Genomic DNA, 19,111 nt, shown 5'->3' on the forward strand with positions numbered 1-19,111 from the left:
TTCTTTTGCCGTTAAACCTTCTTATACAAAGAATATTATATCCATACGATACTCAATTTTATCCATTTCAAGGGATACAGACAACATTTTGCTGTATAAAACAAACTACTTGATAGAATGACTTGCAATTTCACGTGGATGCTTATGACAGATGTACCAACTTAGAAAAAATAATCTTGCTGATAGTATTACCATCTGTGGTCGAGACCGAGAAGTTTTCAGACCACCCTCGTATGGTAAAGTCCCAACATAAAACCAATGTTAGTTTAAGCCAACCATTAGAAACGGTACCAGCTGAAACCTTTGCTATAGCAAACTGAATCCAAATGACATTTCACCCAAACATATTATTATTTTTACTTTCAATATGCATTGAAAAGTATCACTTATGCATGTTACTCGCATGGAAAAATACATGCCCCACACTACTCTAAACTGCCGTCCTCTAACTAAACTCTAATTCTCCAAAAGATGTGCCAAGGTTGTACAATAAAAAAAGCAAGCATACCATAACTGGCTTATATCAAGGCCTCCAAATAGCTGCAAGAAAATTATGAATGCTTCCAAAACACAGTTTGAAGGAGCAAAAAAGCATGAACCTTGAAGGCTGTCCAAATGGCAACCAAGCCTTTTGGTCTCTTGCCAAAAGCAATTATCATAACTTTTGGCCAACACTATTTCCACCCCCTTTCATACCCAGATTACTATTGGATCATCATCCACAGAAAAAGCCAATCTCCTGTCTTCATACTTTGTCTCCAATACACATGTAACTGACAATGATAAATGCTCCCTCCCCCAACCATTCCAGATTCCCAGTATACAATGCCCCTATATCCTTTTGCCAGAAAGAGATCAGAAAAAGACTTCCAAATTAGATACAAAAAAGTCTCTCTGATTGACGACTGGAGGAACTGTCTTCAGGACAATTCCTCCAATTGTCCTGAAGGTTTGTGCACCAGAACTGACACCTATCCTATGTCACCTGTATATACTCTGTTACTCCACTAGTATCTATCCCACAGTCTGGAAATTGGCCTATATTCAACCCATCCGAAGAAGGGCAACAAATCACTGTCGTCAACCAAATACCCTATCTCACTCACTTCAGGCATATCTAAGCTAATGGAGAGAACCATCAATTCCCAACTCCTACTACCTCGAAGGCACCCAGCTAATCAATGACCACCAGTTGCTGCCAATTAACAGGAGATCTACTCACATATATCATCCATCTCTGAACAAATACCATGGAGAAATCTGGTGAATCTCAAGTGGTTGCACTTGATAGCTCCAGAGCGTTTGACGATGTATGGCACAAAGGCTTACTAAACAAACTCCCATCATTTGGTCTGTCTCAGGACTTCTGCAGTTGGATTGCCAGCTTTCTGTCTAGACACACACTATGTGCGATAGTGGATGGTTCCTTGTCCTTTCATCATTCAACTAATGCCAGGGCTCCACAATGTTCTGTCCTTCTGCCAACCCTCTTCCTACTATATCAATGACCTACTTCAATTGACTTCCAACCCAACACACAGTTTTGCAGATGAAAAGGAAGAGTGTAATGTGCTGTCATTTAATAAACCTTACTCTACACAATTCACCTCAACCTACAGAACATTAACCCCTACTCTCCTCAATTCTGATCTCCAAGCCATCCTCCAATGGGATTAGATAACCTTGTCAATTTCAATGTCAATAAAACCCAGTTCTGTCTTATTTCTCACAAAAAATAACCATTTTCTCCTGGTATCATTTTTGACAACACTCAAATTGCTAGACAAGATAAGATTTCTCTTGTTGGAATTGCCCAAACATCATGCCTCTCCTGGCACAAACACATAACAACCATTGCATCCTCAGCTTCTAAAAAAACTAGGATTTCTCGTTCGCTCAAGATGTTACTTCACCTCTGAACAGCTGTTATAGAAATCACAAATTTGCCCAGCTACCGAATACTGTTCTCACATTTGGATGGGAGCCCCTAACAGCTCACTCAAAATGATTGACTCGATACAGAGGAGGGCAATTAGATTGATTAATAACTCATCTCTTACCAACTAATTCCTCCCACTTTCACACAGGAATTTGGTTTCTGCATTATGTGTATTCTATAAATATTTCCATGGCAAATGTTCATCTGAAATAGCATCAATAATTGACCAGCTCAGTACTAAATCTGTTGGAACACATGCAGCTGCCGTCCAACATTCCTTCACGGTACACCCTTGAAACCCACAGAACAAGTTTCTTTTCCTCTTCCTTCATCCCTGCTACTGCTGTATTGTGAAACAGACTTTCCCCTGATGTGTGTGTCCCAAGGAATACAATATCCAGGCTTTTAAAGTAAACAAGTTTCCCCTTTCCCAACCAACGACTCATACACAGTACTAATGTACTATAGGTTGATTAACCAATCTCTCGTGTATGGGCTCAACATAAAAAATTAGGAGACAAAGGAAATAGCTGTAAATATAACAAAAAAAAAAAACTATGGAAAATGTAACAAAAGAAAATTGCACAAAACAGAACAAAGGAAATGTCAAAAAATTGCACACTGAGGAGAGAACACAAAGAATTGGCATGAATCGTACATAAACTGCCCAAAATGACAACCTGAAAAAGTATAAAAGCAAACAATAATAGAAAAAAGAAAAGAACTAGTAGAGCATGAAATTATAAAAATCAGGTAAAAAAAATATGTCTGTCTGTCTGTCTCTGTGTGTGTGTGTGTGCGCGCACGCGCACCCATGCGTATCAGATGAAGCATTATTTTCTGAGAGTGAACTTTTTGCTTCAAACTGGAATGATTACCACAGCTAACAGAAAAATTTTGCATAACACCGGATTAAATCCTCAAAGACAGTTATCCTAGAACCTAAACATCATCTGTTTCATTCAGTAGGATAGAAATATATTTATAAAAAATATATCATTCCACTCTGAAATAATTGTCTGAGGATCATAAAGAACAGACTGCAATTGTTTAATTTATTAGGAAGATTTCAAGTAAGTGTCATTGATTTAAGCTAATAAAATGACATTACAATCAGGATACAAAGGAAATGACAGGAAATATAACAAAAAAAAATCACAAGAAACATGACAAAAGAAAATTGCAGAAATAAAAGAAAATCATAGAAAATAAAATATTTCAGTTAAGTGACATTATGCTAAATGTAACCTTTCAAGGTATAAAAGCTTTCACATTTTTATAATTTAATGCTCTTCTAGTTCTTTCCTTTGTCTCCCATGACTGTTTGCATTTGTACTTTTTCATTTTGCATGCTTTACTCAGCTAAAAATGATAAAGCCTTAGGCCCGGATAGAATATCAGCAGAAATGGTAAAGTTATTAGAAGGTGACAACATTAATATATTAGTAAAGCTATTTAATAAGATCTACGATACAGGCATAATCCCTAAAGACTGGTTACATTCGAACTTCATCATGCTAACTAAAAAAGCAAATGCGAAAACTTGTAATGACTATAGAATGATCAGCCTAATCCAGTGGTGATCAACCCGTTGATCGAAGAGCGATTTTTTGTCGATCTCTTGTTTATTCCTCCTTACTTACAAATTTAATTAAAACGGAAACTCATTATTTTGTATTATTTTTTAATTCTCTAAGTGTATTGCTATTGTTTATTTATTTTTTGTTAAAATTGTCAAATCAGCAATTTTCTTATAAGTTCGGGTAAATGAATTAATTTGGATCAGTGGAAGTCAATACGATTGACTTCCACTGATCCAAAGTATAGCCTAGTGAATACGATTATAAGCAAAGCACATCGTATGCGTTTCGTTTATAATCGTGTTTACTCATAACTACATCACACACTTCCCACTGTTATGAATTTCAGTTGAGTTTCAGTTGCTCTAAATTTATCGTTGGATTTACCATTATTTTATTCGCTAATTGATAAGTTATAAACAATTTTTATTTTAATAAAATATTTACAGATATATATTACTGTATATAAAATATTACAGAGGTAATATTCCTGGCAAGATCTAGGCAAGTATACTTGAGAAATGGTTGAGAAGAATTGTGGAAGAAAAGGCTTAGTGAAGAACAAGCTGGATTTAGGCCAGGATAGAGGCTGTCAGGATCAGATCTTCACTTTTTTCTCAATTATTTTGACAAATAGTTGAGAAAGCATGGGAATATAACAAAGATCTATATTTAAGTTCTGTTGATCTGGAAAAGGCATATGACAAGGTGCCAAGAGAGAAGCTATTCATTACGCTACAGTTATAAGGTGTCAATGGGGCATTATATCAAACAATACTTAAGTCTTTATTTGAGTTGTAAGTCAGCAGTTAGAATTGAAGGAAGTGCAGGAAGATGGTTTAATGTTAAATCCGTGTCAGACAAGGATGTACATTATCCCCTCTGTTATCCATTATCTATATGGATCACAATATGAAGGAAAGTGGTATTAAACATGATATCAAAATCGGAGATGTTAATGTCAGTTCTTTGCTTTATGCAGACGATGTTATACTTCGAAATAAATTCACTACAAATCTGCAAGATTCCCTGACTAAATTGAATAACTATTGTAATAGATTATGGTATGAAAGTCAGCAATAAAAAGACAAAGATAATAAAAATAGGCAGAATTGCTGAAAATGTCAACTGCGTTGTAAATGGAGAACCTGTGGAACAAGTAAAACATTTCAGCTACTTAGGCACGATTTTTAGTGAAGACAGTAAATTAAATATGGAAATAGACAACAGAATCAACAAAGCCGGTATGGTAGGAAGTCAATTGAATAAATTCATATGGAATAAGAGAGAAATTAGTCGGAACACTAAATTAGCTGTATACAAGACAGTGTTGCAACCGGTTTTAACTTATGGATCTGAGAGCTGGGTCAGAAGTAAAACACTTGACCACAGACTAGAGACCGCAGATATGACAGTCCTGAGAAAGATTAGAGACGTGAACAGATGGCATCAATGGCAATATCATATTAAAAACGAGGATATTAGGAAAGAACTTGACATTGTCAGCATCCAGGAATGCGTTAGCAGAGCTAATCTCAGGTGGTACAGTCACTTAAATAGAATGGGCGAGGAAAGATTAGCAAAACAAGTGTTCCTGTCAGGTTGGCAGGAAAATTGACCCAGAGGAAGACCAAGATATAGGTGGATTGATACTCTACAAAGTGCCTTAGACGATAGAAATATAAGATCTGATAATGTTGGAGACTGTTTAAATCATACATGTTTTTTGGTCATAAAATGTTACAAAATATAAGACTTGTTATTAAACTGACCACAGATTTTTAATTCGTATGTATGTTCGTACAATATTGCCTAACGGTTTCGCTAGTAACTGACTAGCTTTTTCAAGGCTTGCACATTACAAAAAAATGATAAATGCAAAAAAGGTTTAAGAATACAAAAAACGTCAGTACCTGTTAGGTAGTTAAGGTAACACTTTGTGTGACATTTTTACTCAGTATCATGAACACACGTTACACACAAACGTGTAATATGATTATTCGCGTACTGTAGTTCTGTTGAACTGAGGGAATTAATTAGATTTTTCCAAATGGCACCTTGATTTCTGTTTAGGTTGCAGCCTGTACGTAGCACTACTGCTGCTTCTTTAAATAATCGATGTCTGTAATCTTTGTCTATGCAGGGCATAGAGCTGTTATACCAGACTATAGTGTGGTTTGAAGTTGAAAAGTGATGTGCTAACCCGGAGGTGATCGTTCTGTTGGGATTTGCATCGCCAACATGTTCTTTCTGTCTTATTTCCAGGATTCTCGAAGTTTGTCCAATGTAGGAAAGACCGCAAGTGCATGGAATATTATATATACCTGGATATTTATAAAATGGAACACTATCTTTAGGAGATCTTAGAACCTGTCTGATGCTAGTAGTTGGTTTAAATACAACCCTAATGTTATAGGCCTTTAACAATCTTGCAATTTTGGTTGAAATTGAACCCATAAAGGGGATGACTGCTGTTGAAATTTGCTGGGAGACTGTTCTTTCTTGTTGGTTATCTTTGTATAGAAATTTGTTGATGTTTTGAGGATAACCATTTTGCAATAGTGTTATAGCGATTTGGGACAGTTCTGTTTGAACTTCTTCATTGTCGGAGATAAAGTTTCTAGCTCGATTTCTCAACATTTGGATGATGCTCTGTTTAGGTGACCTATGATGTTTTGAAGAGTAATGCAGATATCGTCCAGTGTCCGTAGGTTTTTTGTAAATGGACAGTTTGAAATTGTTAAAAGACAAGGTAACAGCTACACTTCTGTCCAAGAAGTGTAGCTGTTCATTGTTTTCTACTTCTAGAGTAAATTTGATTTTATTGTTGAGCACGTTGATTCTATTGACAAAGATATGTAGGTTTTCCATGTTGTCTTTCCATATCATGAAGATCTATCTACATATCTCCACCTTACTGAAGGTTTAGGAGTAATGCTGGTGAAGATTTCATTTTCAAATTTCTCCATGAAAAGGTCTGCACACGACAGAGGGCTGCCCATGGCTAGGTCTTCTAATTGTTTGTATACCTTGTTGTTAACTTTGAAGAAATTTGATTGTAGGCAATGCTTGAACATCTCTGTAATATCAGCAGGAAAGAGATATTTGATTATGTTCATGACTTCTTCTACTGGTACATTCGTGAACAAGGATACTACGTCTAGACTGGCCATTATGTCTGTTTGTGTTATCTTCACGTTTTTGAGTTTGTCAAAGTGTTGAGAATTTTTTATGTAGGATTCTGTTTGTCTAATTTTTCCCTTAAGTAAGTTCGCTAGGTGCTTAGCCAGTAGGTAAGTGGGGGAGCCTGCCATCCACAATTGGACGAAGTGGCACTTCTTCCTTATGCACTTTAGGCGCCCCATACAGTCTAGGAGTAGTGGGATGTGAGGATTTAAGCTTTCTTTTTAGTTCTTCAAGCCAAGTATTCATGTTACGGATCAGGAAGTTTGTCTCATTATGGTAGGATCTCTGCTGAGGATTTTGTACGTGGAATTGTCTGATAGTAAGTTGTTCATCTTCTTGAAATAGTCTTTTGAGTTTAGGATGTTGGTGGCATTCCCCCTGTCTGCTTTAGTTATTATTATTTCTTTGTTCTTCTTCAAGTTCTGAATAGCTTTCCTATCATGTGAAGTGGTATTCAGTTTTGGTTGTTTTGCTGTTGATCGTGCTTTGAAATCTAATATCGTTGGCTACAACTTGTGGTAGTGGGTAGAGACTTTTTTCAGTTCCACACATAAAGTCCATTTTAGGAATGTAATTTGGAGTATTGAAAAGTTAAAACCTTTCTTTAGTATATCTGATTCGTGTTTCAAAAGGCAGTGATTCGACATGTTGAAAATCAGTTTGTTATCTGGGAGGCCTTTGAATGTCTGGTATTTTTTCTTGTAAAGTTCTTCAAATTAAAAAGGTGTATGGATTTCTCTATCATCCCTAAATTCCTTATCATCAAAGGACATATTCAGTCCATACAAGCCAAAAGAATTTACCCAAGGACTTCATTGGCACTACTCAGAGAAAGAATCCAACACATCAGGTACGAATTGAATATAAGTGATGTTAATTACCCCAACTATTTTGATGACATTTCTAATAGTCTAAATTACACGACCTGGAATAATATAGACCACATGATAGAACAGAGCTACGAAAAAACTTTCCAGTTAAATAAAGCCAAACAAATTGGAAGTATCCAGAGCATGGTCTGCAAGACCAGAATGGCTGTACTTGTGAAAACGGATGTAGTCCTTGTGTTCCAAAATTCTGATATTCACTGTCCTGCCTGTTTGGCCAAAGAAAGACAGTTTACAGCTGCAAGGGACCTGGTATACACCAGGTAGGTCTAGGGGAAGTAGTTAGTCTTTAGTGGAGCGGATAAGGGATGCCAATTTTCTGTATGGGCTGTAGCAGAAGGTCAAGTCATGTTTTTTTAAGATTTTGGTAATTTTTTCCAAGGTGCCTCGGATTTAGGGGAATGGTGATGGATTTAGAGTAATCCTTGATGTGGAGGGGGGGGGTTTGTAGGTTTCAATATTTTTTGGATTTTTTTGCAGGGGTAGCCCCCCAAAAAATATTGGACGAATATCAGAATTTCGGAACACAAGGACTATATCCGTTTTCACAAGTACAGCCATTCTGGTCTTGCAGACCATGCTCTGGATACACGCCACAGAATACAGTGGAAGAAAGCTACAGTAATACACCGTAGCAAATACAAATTCGAAAGACTATTTATGGAATCAGCCTCAGCCCTAAGAAACTCTTCAAACCTCAACAAATTTGGTTGTATGAGACTGTCCCAAATTTGGGAGGCTTACATCAGCAGACCTTCAGCCTAACGGCCAAGAACACCTACTTAGCCCGCTAGGGGGCACCATCCGGGCTTTTAGGAGAACAATAGCTTCATCACTTCATTCTCAGTTACTGTGTTGTACTGCCTACGTGCATGTGCCTTTTTGTAAGTTCCTTTTGAAGATGGTACGTGACATTACCGAAATATCGGAAATATTTATTAAAGTGTAATTTAATTTATATTTGTATCTACATGGTCAATTTCTTAACTTTATCTCTCATGATTTTTGCTGTTCTATTTTTAGGAATTTTCTTTGTTACATTTTTCATTATTTCTTTTGTTCTGATTCTGATGATTCCATTTATTCTCTAAATTTTGTTCTCGTTCCTTTGTTTGCTATAGCAAACCCTGTGTTATAAATGTACTGTACCCTAGTAAGTTGATATATATAGCAATCATGTGACTGACTATGAGGTTTTCTTATACACACTTTATAATTACTGCAATTAAGAGAAATACTGAGTAACATATCAAACTATGTTATAGGAGGGCTATAATTGCAATGTTGTGCACACATGTATATTTCACAGAAAATGCTAATAAGGATTTATTTTTATGTTCTTATTTTTTCAGTTATTACACATATCTCCTAGCCTGTTCTTGTGATTTTTGCTGAGGAGAAGGGAAGGTCTTTCTGTGAGAAATTTAAATAACTCACCATTGTATAAGAACAAAAAATAATCATCCTCAGCACTCCCACGATATGCATGCATATTATTCCATACATTAGTTTTGGGAAGGTAGGACTAAAACCTTGTTATATTTTTAATTTTGTCTTTTCCAAAGCCTTATAAGGTTGAAATGTTAGTTCAGCACACAAGTTAATAATATTCACTCACCAGCCTGGTTCATAATGGCAAGTAATACATATTATTATATAGGTGTTGTTTTGGCCACTTTCTAGGACACAAAACCTAAGTTACTAAGAGAAAGAAATTATTACATCTGTATGACTAACTCCTACAGAAGCCAAGTCCTTTTATACTGATACAGTAATACCCTGCCTTACAATGCTTCATTTCACAATGATCCACTCATGTGACACTTTTCATTTATGACTAATGCCATTTATCTGACACCATGCTTGCTCATATGATGGTTTAAGTGACATGACATGATATTTAACTCACCAATGCATTTTTGTGGAATGTTTGTTTCCAACATAGATTGCTTCTGTGTTTTGGTGTTTCACTGTAAACTATAAACTATTCATAGCTGATAAAATTCAAAGTAAGGATGCTATAGCTTCCAGTGAAAAAGAAGAAGCCTTGTAAACCTATTACATTACATACTGAGATTAAAATGATTAAATTTAATGATAATGGTGTATGGAACACTGAAATAGGCAGCAATTCTTAGTGAAGCGAAAAGTTCCATAATAGTTAATACTATAGTTATCTGTAAACATGACACTCTTATTGCTGAAATGGAAAAACGTTTAGTGGTGTAGATCGATGACCAAACTGGTTGGTACCCTTAAGCCAAGCTATACAAGAATTAGTTTTCTGTTTGCAAAAATTATTCACATTTTTTTGTTTGTGTATATCATGTAAATGCTTTATTTAAGTCATTTATGCTTACATATGATTGCTTATAAAATGTTATTTAAACCATTACATACATCTACTAGTGAAAAAAAAACAAATAAATAAAAGGCAGCAATTCACAATACAACAAAATTCATCACACAATAGTGGTCTGGAACCTAATGTATTGTATGACTGGGGGTATGACTGTATATTCTGTTTAACAGATGATTCCTCCCCACACACCCATAAAGAATACATAATATTAAACAGAAGTAGGGGATATTTTCAGTCACAAGCTGCTGATTAAGAAACAGCACACAAAAATCATAACTCAAGTCTTATTTTAAAAATTTGGTCTCTGCCAACAAGACAAGATTAAACTTACTTTATATTTCTTCATAATAAAGAAAGAAACACAGAAATAGAAAAGTTAAAAGTGTAAAATAACCACTTATTACACTTGTTTCATTACTTTCTTGAGAAAAGAATCACAAAAATATTAATTACTTACATCAAAAATACTTTTTTTTGTTGGCCTTTTGCGTGTGCTCTTTTTTGGTCTTGGCCGTGCTTCGCCTTCTTCATCTTCCTCTTCATACTGCACAAATTAAAACAGCTATAATTTATACATTTAGAAATTACAAATCAACAGTTTCAATGGAACATGTGTACGAGATATAATAAAATAACTTTCACGGCTTACACATGTAAGTTCAAATCCGATTGTCTTTTCCTTGAAACATATGATATGCTAAGAAATTGTCTGAACCTGAACTAATCAGATTGTATCCCAATATCCAAGTTTTGGGAAGTGATCCAGTTAATTGATAAGTTTCTTTTTTATTATTAATAATTATTTTAAATAATTTTTATCTATGAAACTTACAATTGTACTTTGAACTATAATAGTGTAATATCATATACTTCAGCTGTGACCGAGACATTAGCTAATATACGCATAATTTAACTCATTATTTTGATTCATCTTTTAAATCTGATAACGGCCTCTCTCCCTGATGATATTAACGTAATGTTGGAAAAAATATATTGGAGTTTTTGAATAAATTCTATATAATTTTTTTACATTGTGAAAGTTATTTTAAAAATTACTAATCAAATTTTAAAAAATGTTAATATATGAGCACAGTTCATCATCATCATCAAATTCCTACCATGTACTCTCAAGGGTGAACAGGATAAGACAGTACTACATGAAAAATTCACATCATTACTAACTTCCTATCTACAATTTTACTCTAAATCAGTCTGTTACCTGTCAAGACTCCAACATTATCAGATCTTATATTTCTATCGTCTAAGGCAATTTGTACCGTATCAATCCACCTATATCTCGGTCTTCCTCTGGGTCGTTTTCCTGCCAACCTGACAGAGAACATTTGTTTTGCTAATTTTCCCTCTCCCATTCTGCTTAAGTGACAATACCACCTGAGATTAGCTCTGCTAACACATTGCTGGATGCTAACAATGTCAAGTTCTTTCCTAATTTCCTCGTTTTTAATATGATATTGCCATTGATGCCATCAATGGCAATATCATATTTCTCAGGACTCCTATCTGTGGTCTCTAGTCTTTGGTCAAGTGTTTTACTCCCGACTCAGCTCTCACATCCATAAGTTAAAATTGTTTTGAACATTGTCTTGTATACAGCTAATTTAGTGTTTTGATTAATTTCTCTCTTATTCCATATAATAAATTTATTCAATTGACTGCCAGCAAAGATTGGTCAATTGGTAGGGCCTCTGCTACTAATGGCTAGTAAAAGGTTAAGCAAGTTTGATTGCGGTTAGTAGTTGGAAGGAGATCAATTGTTCGATGCTGTTGGCACACTCTCTCTCGATGAGTCTTTGGACTCCCTGGAGGTGTCACAAAATAATAATAATAATAATTCCTACCATACCAGCTTTGTTGATTCTGTTGTCTATTTCCATATTTAATTTACCATCTTCACTAAAAAGCATGCTTAAGTAGCTGAAATGTTTACTTGTTCTACAGGTTCTCCATTCACAATGCAGTTGATATTCCACTGCTTCTGCCTATTTTCATAGTCTTTGTTTTGTTATTGCTGACCTTCATAATATATCTATTACAACAGTTATTCAATTTAGTCAAGGGAATCTTGCAGACATCTAGTGGACTTATTTAAAGTATAACATCGTCCGCATAAAGCAAAAGAGCTGAGATTAAATCTCAAATTTTCATATCGGGTTTAATACTACTTTCCTTCATAATGTGATCCACATTATGAATAACAGAGGGGATAATATACATTCCTTTCTGACACCAGATTTAACATTAAACCATTTTCCAGTACTTTCTTCAATTCTAACTGCTGACTTACAACTCACATAAAGACTAAGTACTGCTTGATATAATGCTCCATTGACACCATATAACTGGCCTGAATCCAATTTGCTCTTCACCAACCTTTTCTTCAACAATCCTTCTCAACCATTTCTTAAGTATACTTGAGTAGTTCTTACCAGGAACACTTAGTTGAAAAATACCCCTGTAATGCTCACATTCAGCTTTATTTCCCTTTTTATATATGGATACTAAGAGAGCTCTACTCCAATCATCCAAAATTGGTCCCTCTGTCCAGGTCTTCTGAACTATGGCGTGCAGCCACTGTAAGACTTTTATACCTCTCTATTTAAGCATTTCTGGTCAAATATCACCTACTCCAGCTGCCTTTCCACATTTCAGGCTTTTGGTGTTTTTTTTCTACTTTAAGTATGCATAAGTATTACTGATTGCATGCCTAATCAGTGTTTTTTACCACTGTGCTGTCACAGATTGTTCCATTTAGCAATTTTTTGAAGTAGTCATCTCCAATTCATTTTACAGCACTCTTTCCTCCATTTCTGAGCTTCTTCAACAACCTCCAGAATATCTTGAATGTCTGTGTTCTAACCAAAGTCTTCACATGACTTTTGTTTAGCTAATTTTACACAGTGTTTAGCTTTCTTACATTTGCCTCTGTATTCTCTAAGAGCACAAGCTGACTTATTTGCCACGAACATTTCATATGCTTTCTTCTTTTCTTTCACTTCTCTTTAACTTCCTGTGTCCATCATGGAGTTCTGATTTTTCTATCCTTGCAGACAACCTCACCACATGCTCTCTGGCTGAATCAATCAGTGCTTTCTTCAGGACTTGCCACTGAACTACAAGGTTCGGTTCTGTTCTCAAACTCTTTCATTTTTTCTTCAATAATCTTTGTGTATTTTAGTCTACAGTTCACATATAAGAGTGGTTAAACTTTCTTACATTTTCTTCTTTTCAATATGAAATTCAATTTTATCCTGCTCAAGACTAAATGGTGATCACTTACAATTTCAAATCCTTTGTACATTTTAGTGCCCTGCATTAGTGAGAAAACATCACTATCGACAATAACATAGTTAATGAGACTTTCTTATTCCTTGCCTCTTCTCTCCATGTGAATTTGTGCACATTTTTATGTTAGAATATTGTGTTAGTAATAACCAGTCCATGTCCTGAGCAGAAATCCAACAGGTATTTGCCATTATTATTAGCTTTGCTCTTTTCTCCAAATTTTCCTAAATTACTTTCGTATGTCTGACAATCATTTCCTACTCTGCTATTTAGATCCCTAACAATGACCAACTTTTCCTTTCTCATTATTTCAGACACTTTCTGTAAAGCCTCAAAAAATTCCTCCACTTCTACCTTAGTAGAACCTTCTGTGGGATCATAGGCACAAATAATTCTCATTGTCCAGTTCCTCATTCTGATATTTGCCCACATCACTCTACTTGGGCCTGCCTGCCATTCAAGAAGATTACCCTCGCATTTAGTGTTGAATACTATAGCTACTCCTTCTTTTCCTTGATTGTCATTGACTGAATATAACATTTTGCATTTATCGATTAGGAAGATCTCACCAGTTTTTGTCTCCTTTTTTTGTTTGTCAGTGCTATTTTGTCGATCTGGTAGTTATCCAATTCCTCAGCTAGCTCCATTTCTTTGCCATTCAGGCTTCTTATGTTGACAGTACTGATCTTGAACTCTGGTGATGGTGAGTTGGAGTGTGTGTGTTTTAGGATTTGTTCCAGATGCCGACTTTTCGCTGTTTGCCCTGGTGAAAACAATGGGGACCCTTGTTTAACCAGGTGACAACTCACCTGGCAATGTCAAAGCTGAAATTCTGTCATGTTGTACCATCATTTTATATGTGGTTTAAGCCAATAAGAATATAATTTGGTCGACTAAATCCCAAATTGCCAGCCTATTCTCATTCGTTTAGTATCCAGGTAGATGCCTAACATGGTGCACCACAAGAAGGTGAGGATTGGACATTAAATCTGAAGCCCTTTGTTGGTTATCCACATTCCTTTAAAGGCTATGTATAGGTCAAAGCACTCAGTCATAGAGCTTTGACTCTTAAGCACCCCATAAGCAAAATTTATAATGCAAAATACAATACAAAAATTAAGAAATACTGATTTCTTTTCATTTATTTTAGTTTACTTTATTTTAAATAATTCCAAATATAGTAATTTAACCAATAGTACACTAGTACCGTGTATGGCTGGCAAGAGTTTAAGTGTTTCAGCTGCCAAGAAACTTAAATAGAAACTGTATTTGCATTTTTTAACTCATACATGTAGAGTGTTTGAATTTTTTATTATGTTCTCAAGTATGTTTATCTTTCTAAGTAAACTGAGGAAAGAAGCTGTAGTACAAAAAATATAGAAGCTTGTTTATTATAATAAATCTATGACAAAAACCTCACAATATAGTTTAATTATTGTCCTTGTAGTTTCAGTTGACAAGAAACTTGTTTGAAAATGTGCATCGTATGTTTTCAAAATTACAAAGGGATACTTTTAGAAGAACAAAAACAAAGGAAATAAAGGGGAAAAAATTTCTTCAATGATGTGAAACTATCAATATGAGTGGTGGCTAGTCACTGCACACTTAATATGTGATTTTTAACAAATTTAGAAGAGAGAGAGAGAAGGCAAAACATCGCCTCTGATGAACAGTGAACCACTGAGACCAGAAGACTTTAGTATCCAATTTGTTTAGCATTTTTCTGATGTTTTACCAAAAAACCACAGGAGGAGGCATATTGTGGTCAGTTACTGGTATTGTATGAGGCAATTTACTTTGGTCGTTTATGCAGGAGTTGAAGAAAAACAATGCTGTTAGAAGATCAGTTTTATCTTTAGGTGCTATAACAGTGGTGCCGTGTGTGTGAGAGAGAGAGAGAGAGAAATGGGGTACAGTTGAGCAAAAGTTGTGTTTGATGGCCTTTGCAAGTAACCAGAGAAGCATAGTTTCCATTTGAATGAGAGATGAATTTTCTTCTCTCATTCAAGTGACCTTTTATGAAAAAAGTCAGATATGGATTTGGTGATGGTCAATTTTGCATTCACTATGTGCTTCAGTATAGGCCAAGAATGAAGCTGAGATTCTTGTTGAAAGCTTACTGTTTCTCAGTTTACTGCAGTAAACTGAGATTTTTTTCTTCAACTGTTTTAGTACATCTTCTGCTGAAACAGGACTTGGAAAGTGGATAAGAATTTTGGGCAGAAAGAGGGTAATGGTGAAATGCAAGTGCAGATAATTTCAGTGGCTCACTCAAAACAAGTTTGGACCAGAAGTATGAAAGCAATCATAAGACCATGGAAAGGAGTAGAAGTTCTGGAGGTCATCCTAATTGGTAATATCACAGTGCCAAAGGACAAGAGGATGGCAGTGGCTGCAGAGAGGGTGTTCTGTGTAGAAGGAAACTTGCACAAGATTATGATCTAGTTATCAAGAGAAGAGGTGATCTCGTCTGAAGAAGAATTGGTTAAAAAAATCAAGGATATTGAAAGAGCGGACAGAGCTATTCAGGGATTTGGTTAGACACATGATTTGTGCTAGTTTACTGCTTTAAAAAAAAAAAAAATTAATTAAATTTAACCTATCGCATGGTCCAACTTGGTCAGTAGTGTTTGAAAAAGAGAACATGTTGGAGCTAAGGTCAACTAGGAAGAATTCACTATTTGGATAGCTCGAATGCAAAAAGCCAAGTTACATGGATATTAAGGTGATGAGGTCAGAGTGGTTTCAGAATTTGAAGAGTAGTAAATATAGCAGATCAATGTTGCTGAATGGGGACAAGGAAACTTTGAGTCAGGGATTCTAAATTAGATATTTTTTTGGCAGATGCTGGATCTCACACAGTAAAAGTTGGCACTCTTGTGGCAAAAAGAATCATGAAGTATATATGTTCTCAAAACAATAATGAATAGTTTATTTTATTTACTAGAATTCAAAGACAGGATGACAAGAAGTATATTACGGTCAGTTTCCATTAATGTGGTCGGAAGATGTCAGGTAATTTTTGGAATCATAACACCCAAATGTAAAGGCACATAAGTAATGATTTCAAAAATAACATCACTATATTGCCAACAGAATGTAGATTGATATCAGTTTCTAGACTTATGATTTCTAATGATTTTATGTGTAACAGTGCAGTAATAATTGAACATTCATTTGGGATTTGTACAGATATTGATAATTTTTTGAGATACAAAATGATGCATGCTGAGGTTTCTTTTTCAAGTCTAGTAATTTGTATGTTTAATGACAAAGTCAGCAGGAATTTTCTATGCAGTGTTTTTTTTTTTTTTTTGGTAGTACCTTTTTCTCTTGAAAAGTCAGTTTATTATACAATGGTTTCTGTTGGATAGTGAGATGATAAGTATCACAGATTTGTTTCTGCCACAAGCATTGTTGCATATTATAGAATTAGAGTCAATTTAACTGAACAAACGGATTTTATATATATTACATTATGATGATGTTATCTTTCCAATAAAGTTATAACTAAGGAAACAGTTAATCATAACTGTAAAAAAAAAAAAAATATATATATATATACAGGGTGTTCGGGATAAATTTGACATATTTATAATTAATTATATTTTTCCGTAAGTTACATGTATTAACACACACTTCTCTTCATTTAAAAGTTTGGACCCTTCTTCATTCATATACAAGATGTCAGAAAGGATGGATAGCTGGAACCCACCTGAATCATGGAAGAGAATAACTTGTATCATGATGATTCGTGCCCGCCATCAAAATAAGGATATTACGACTGCTGCCCAATGCTCCCTGAATACAGTAAAATCAATCAGGCATGAACTAGAGACTTGCAATGGTGACTACGAGGATGTAGCAAGAAGAAAGATCCCTAGCAGACGATCTGATTGCGTTCGTACAGCAGAATTCCTCGCAAATCTGCAGGAACAGGTGTTGAAGAACCCTGGCATTGGAATTCGGGCTTTGTTCGTGGAGTTGCTAACTGTAGTCAAGCCCTGGATAACAAGGGTAGGCAATGGTAGGCCGTATGTATGGCAGCAGGATTCGGCCCCTTGCCACACCTCTGGGAAAAGTCAAAAATGGTTGTCTGAAAATTTCTACGACTTCACCAGTCCAAATGTTTGGCCTCCAAACTCCCCAGACCTTAACCCCATGGATTATTTTGTATGGGGCGCAGTTGAAAAAGACACCAATCGCACTTCCAGTAATACAAAAGCCCAGTTAATGGATAAAATTAAAACAGTTTTTGCGGCCCTTCCCAGGGAGACTGTAGCATCAGCTTGTTCGAGGTTCCGAAGCAGAATTGAAGCTGTGATCGATGCTAATGGTGGTTATTTTGAGTAAATCTTGTTGATAGTATTGTAATTAACTCTGCCTGTAATGTTTTTTTGTCAATTCATTAAATTTAATAGATACAAAGAAGATTTTCTTTTTCCTTACGAAACTGTCAAATTTATCCCGAACACCCTGTATATATATATATACACGCATATTTAGCACCAATTGTGTGGTAAAGTGTTGCCAACAAGAAAAAAAAGACAGTGTGACAGCAGAAAGTTCAGGGTTATTAAAAATGGGGCGCTACACGAAAGAACAACGCATTTTCATTGTTGAGCAATATTTTAAAAATAATGAAGGTTTGTCAGCTACAGTTCGCAATTTTTGTACAAAATGTGGTCGGAATAGTGATTTAACTTCATCACCTGTGAAAATATTAATTAAAAAATTCAAGGAAACTGGATCAATTAGTGATCTTATACACTCTGGCTGTCCTTCAACAAGTCGTTCAACAGAAAACATCGAAGCAGTTCGTGAGAGTGTTGCTGAGAGTCCAGAAATATCAATTCGGCACCGTGGTCTTGAATTGGGCATTTCGAGAAGCTCTCTACAGCGTATTCTCATGAAAGATTTGCATCTTTATGCTTACAAAGTTCAATTGACTCAAGAACTGAAGCCTACTGACCACACACAGCGAAGAGAGTTCGTTGAATGGATAATGGAACAACAACAACTGGATGCTTATTTTTCGAACAAAATCATCTTCAGCGATGAGGCTCATTTTCATCTTGATGGCTTCGTTAATCGACAAAATTGTCGCATTTGGGGTTCAGAAAATCCACGAGTGATTGTTGAGAAACAAATGCATCCACAAAGTGTCACTGTTTGGTGTGGATTTTGGGCTGGAGGCATCATCGGTCCATTCTTCTTCAAAAATGCGGCTGGTAAGGCAGTAACAGTTAATGGTGCTCGCTATTGTGACATGATAATCCAGTTTTTTGTGCCTAAATTGCAAGATATGGATGTGGACGACATGTGGTTTTCAACGAGACGGTGCCACATGCCATACAGCCCGAGAAACAATTCAATTACTGCATGAGTCATTTCCTGGTCATGTAATTTCCCGTTTTGGTGATCAGAATTGGCCGCCCAGATCATGTGACTTAACGCCGTTGGACTTTTTTCTTTAGGGTTTTTTGAAGTCTAAGGTTTATGCCAACAAGCCCATGGCCACCCATGCCTTGAAGGAGGAAATTGAGCGCTGTATCACAGAAATTCAGTCACATTTATGCAAAACAGTCATGGAAAATTTTGACAAAAGAGTGCGTATGTGCCAGCAAAGCCATGGAGGCCATTTACCCGCTATGCTATATCATGCATAATCCTATACTGTATACTTTATGAATCAATAAGAAATTACAATTTTTAATTAAAAACCTGTGTTTTCTATCAAAATTACTTCCTGCGTGAATTTTGGGACACCCTGTACACACGCACACACACACACACACAGTCGGGTCTCTCTTTATGCGGTAGACAAGTTCCACAGAAAATTGCATATAAAAAA

General features: G+C 35.7%; 1 protein-coding gene across 1 annotated transcript in view; it reads right to left on the reverse strand.

Annotated features, from left to right (window-relative positions):
• Spt6 (transcription elongation factor Spt6) overlaps positions 1-19,111 on the reverse strand; it is a 651,062-nt gene that overhangs the window by 453,210 nt on the left and 178,741 nt on the right. The window contains exon 10 of the mRNA XM_090401053.1: positions 10,412-10,498. Within this exon, the coding sequence (XP_090257179.1) occupies positions 10,412-10,498 (87 nt within the window). The remainder of the gene's footprint in view (positions 1-10,411; positions 10,499-19,111) is intronic.

The sequence above is a fragment of the Typopeltis vanoorti genome, chromosome 11, assembly GCF_054136105.1.
Source record: "Typopeltis vanoorti isolate ZY-2024b chromosome 11, IOZ_Tvanoo_1.0, whole genome shotgun sequence".
Lineage (NCBI taxonomy): Eukaryota > Metazoa > Arthropoda > Arachnida > Uropygi > Thelyphonidae > Typopeltis > Typopeltis vanoorti.